General features: G+C 40.2%; 1 protein-coding gene across 1 annotated transcript; it reads right to left on the minus strand.

The window, feature by feature from the left end:
• Window positions 1-682: 682 nt before the first annotated feature.
• Window positions 683-3441, minus strand: LOC122304456 (protein IQ-domain 26-like). Its single transcript, XM_043116731.1, has 4 exons — window positions 3294-3441; window positions 2220-2663; window positions 1684-1887; window positions 683-1569 (listed from the first exon to the last, which is right to left on the minus strand). Exons 2-4 carry the CDS (start codon window positions 2619-2621, stop codon window positions 886-888), a joined length of 1290 nt encoding a protein of 429 aa, XP_042972665.1. The 5' UTR covers window positions 2622-2663; window positions 3294-3441; the 3' UTR covers window positions 683-885.
• Between the last annotated feature and the right edge of the window lie 409 nt (window positions 3442-3850).

A 3850-nucleotide genomic window follows, 5' to 3' on the forward strand; every position in this document is an offset into this window, starting at 1 on the left:
CCCTGTAACTCAAAATTATTTACCAATCTCCGACGTTCTTTCTTTCTTCTTATTTATTTATTTATTTATTTTCTATATTTACACCTGATCTAACCTTTACATGAATTGAGCTCCCACAGTCACAGATGATGACGAGATATGTATTGTCAATAGGCCCTACTCACTCCACGAAGGATAAGTGTTCCAAGCCCAAATGCTAGAATACACTGCTACCATCCATCACAAAGCCACAAACCCATCATATGGCAAGCATCCAATGGTCATAGACTCATAAATACCATTTTGTCTATCATCCTATCCTTAGGCCGACAGATTCTGATAACAAAGTCTGTCTTGGATCGGACTGTTCGTTGATTGATTCCTCAGTTAATTTTCCAGCTATTATCAATTAACATTTAAACACATCAACATCAACTTATTTAAAAAAAAAAAAAAAGTACAGAGAGAGCAAGACAAACATAAACATTCCTAATTCAATAATTTAAAATTTGAAATTTCAACCATATATACAGTGAACTACTTTGTTTTTAATGTTTTAAGACTTCCAGATTAAAGTACCCTGTGGCCAAAACCCCAACCTAACTTCCCTGGTCTGTCATATCTCGCACATGAAAGGTCACCACTAGCATTTGCCGATGGAATATATAAACCAGACCCACCTGGGGTTGGCAATGACCAAATATATTGAAATTGAAATTCATTTGATTAACGACTCTGAGTACTAATATCTGGTCCAGAACCCAATGGATGTCTTACCACATTATCTTTCTTTTCTGTCAAACTATTTTATCTCAAGCATGTAAAACTTCAAGAGCTATTATGTAGGCTGTGAACAACACATTTTTAGAAGCCAAGCAATGCTCTTTCTCTAGCCTCAATTTATATTCACAACCTCCTCTGCAATGAATAATGTCTGTCTGCTGGCTCTCTTACAAACTCTGAGGACCTCTGTAGCTTGCCCATTATAGCATTCTTGAAACTAATAACTTCCTGAGCCTGTGAACACGACCTTTGCATCCGAACTCCACTCAAACTGCTCCTAGACTCCATCATTTCATTCAGTGAAAGCCTTTTCTTCGGCCCCGGTTCAGGTCTCTGCTTAGGAGCGCTATAGGACCTCAACTTAGCCTTAGAAGACTGAGTATTCGCCATATAATTCGGGAAGTTCCCGTATCCCCCGAAGAAGTTGTCGGCGCACACACTCTTTGCAGGCGTGGCCGGGGACTTGGAGTTGAAGAAACGAGGGGTGCTTTGTGCGGTGGAGAATCTACACTCCTCGCCAGTTAAGCCCCAGTCATGGTCATGAAAGTTCCGGCAATCGGGTATCGAAATCCGGGCAGGAAGTCCACTTGCCGGGAGTGGAGAAGACAGTGTTTGATAAGTTGGGTCATCACCAAAATCTGAAACTGAAGTGTTTGTTCGACGGGATCTTGATTTAGGCCTGCCAGTATCGACCTCCACAATTTTGGGGCTTCCATCAATGGAGTTAATTGCGGTGTCCAGAGAGGCTGACAGCCTTCTGCTGTGGAGTGGGCCTGTGTGTTCAATTCTAGTGTCATCGAATCTCTCCTGCAAAATTAGAGCAAACAATAATGACTATAAATGCTAATGCAGATAATAAAATGTTCAATATTTTTATCTACTTTTGTGGGAAATTTGAAACTTGGGTTTTTGAGTTGTCACCATGAATTGTCGCGCTTGGATTTCAAATCTATTAGTTTCATTTTTGATGATCCCGCGAGCTTTCTGGGAACGAACAGTGGCCTGAGCTCTAATAAGAGCCAACATACAGTGAAGAGTTGCAGTCGCCTGTTTGCGCACTAAATAACCTCTAACCAGTGCCTGTATCTTCACCAGTCCTTTTAGTGCTCGCAGGGCCTTTCTGGCCTATATTCAGAATCCAAGATCCAAGGAAAAATTTTAATTACTAGATATCCAAACAGATAACAGAATTAGAAACTAAACTGAGTATTCAGGTCCTAGCAGTTCTAAAACAAAAGCTATATGTAAATGTAAAGACTCGTTTTTTAGCAACTGACTAGATCTTCAAGTCCGAAGTCATTTGTTTTTTCTTCATTTTCAGTGAATTTTGTTCAGCTGAGACCATAAACTTGAACATTCAAATCCACACGCAAGGTTTCATAGAGAACACCTACGGCTAAAAACACTGATACATAGCAAATACTTGATTTTGGTACGCTTATCTTAAAGACACTTACCAAATATCCCCTAAAGACGGTCTGAATCTTCACAGCAGCCCACCTCTCATGTCCACCACCAAACATGGTGCCCCTTCCATGGCTGGTTAGCCTGACAACAGCCACCGCCGCCTGCGCAGCAGCCACTGCTGCATCAGCGGCCGCCGCCGTGGCTGCCGCCACCGCAATTGCCTGCTTGTTTTGCTCCTCCTCTGATTCTGTGTAGTATGATTTTAGCCACGCAGCCTCGGCAGCGGATATGTTGGGTGGTATGGTCCCCGGATTATGACACAAGCCGCGAGAGTCTCTTCCGGAGTTGCCAAAGCTTCCTCGTTTCTTGTCTTTCCGGTCACTGGAATTGGAACTCTCTTTGTCTTTCTTTATCCCGAACAAGCCCCTTAGCCACCTTGTTGCCCTACCCATTTTCTTCGAGTTTGTAGGGTGAGAGCACCCCAAGAAACGACACTGCAGAGACAAGGAATGACTCGGAAGAGTGAAATCGGTAAGAAGCAAGTCAAAAAGTTTTTTAAGAGGAAAAGGCTGTTAATAGGGTTAGAATTCCGAATCTTTTAGGCGCTTTCCATGTCCCGAAAAGTTGTGGAAAAGAGTTCTCAAAGAAGAAAATGTCTAAGAATCTGTTCATGATTGAGAAATGGAAAAGTTTTTGTGACAAAAACATATAAGTTGAGTAGAAATTTGATTTTTTTTATTTTTCTTTTGGAAAAGGAAAATTGAAAAAAGAGCGGAAAAACTGTGTTCAAACCTCGTGAAAATCTGCATTACATGACAAAAACTTGTCGCTGAGCCTGAACGTGCAGAAGGATTAAAATTAAATATTAAGAAAATTAGACGTAGGAACTCATTGGGAAGTTACAAAAAAGTGAATAAACGAACAAAAGTTGGTCATTATATCAGGGAAAATCACAGTAAAATAATCACAGATCAGAGAAAAAGCCACCCTCATAGAATCAGATTCTTGAACCAAAAGCAATAAAAAAGAAAAGGATCAAGGCAAAGCAGAATGAAAGTGAAACGCTGGAATTCTCAATCCAATCAGGAACTCAGAAAACTATTATTAAAAGAAGAAAAGTTCACCTCTAGTGAAAACTGAAATCTCTCTCTCTCTCTCTGATTGCTTTCTGGAGCGACGTGTCCTTGAAAAGAAAGATACCTCAGTGTCCTCAGCTTCTGACAATCTCGTGAAGCCTTACATATTTGTATGTCTAATGTCTCAGACTCATAATACGTAGACTTCTCTTTTCAAAACAACTTTCTTATCTATTCTCTGCCACTGTTTCCCTCCTTCCATTTCAATCAAATCAATGGAACTCCTAAATTCTTGCAAATTTTTTTTTTTTTTTTAAATTTTTCAGCAGAACTATTACTTTCTTTTGCTCTTAAATCCCCATAACCTAATAAATTGTGTTGATTGGTTTCGTGAGGTTTTGAAGAGAAACAAATCATATGATGCTTCTGTGGCTGTCTGGCATGTGCTCTTTTCTCTGTTTCACCATTCAAGCAGAGCCAATTAGAGATATGTATTTGTCTGAATATTTTTTTTGCTCTTGTGCTCTGTTTATAAATGGGCAGACGGCCCAAGCGCTTTCAACCCCGACCTTCTTTTATTTCTCTTCCTTGCGTTTCAATGGATC

This window comes from Carya illinoinensis, chromosome 3, assembly GCF_018687715.1.
Source record: "Carya illinoinensis cultivar Pawnee chromosome 3, C.illinoinensisPawnee_v1, whole genome shotgun sequence".
NCBI classification, from domain to species: Eukaryota; Viridiplantae; Streptophyta; class Magnoliopsida; order Fagales; family Juglandaceae; genus Carya; species Carya illinoinensis.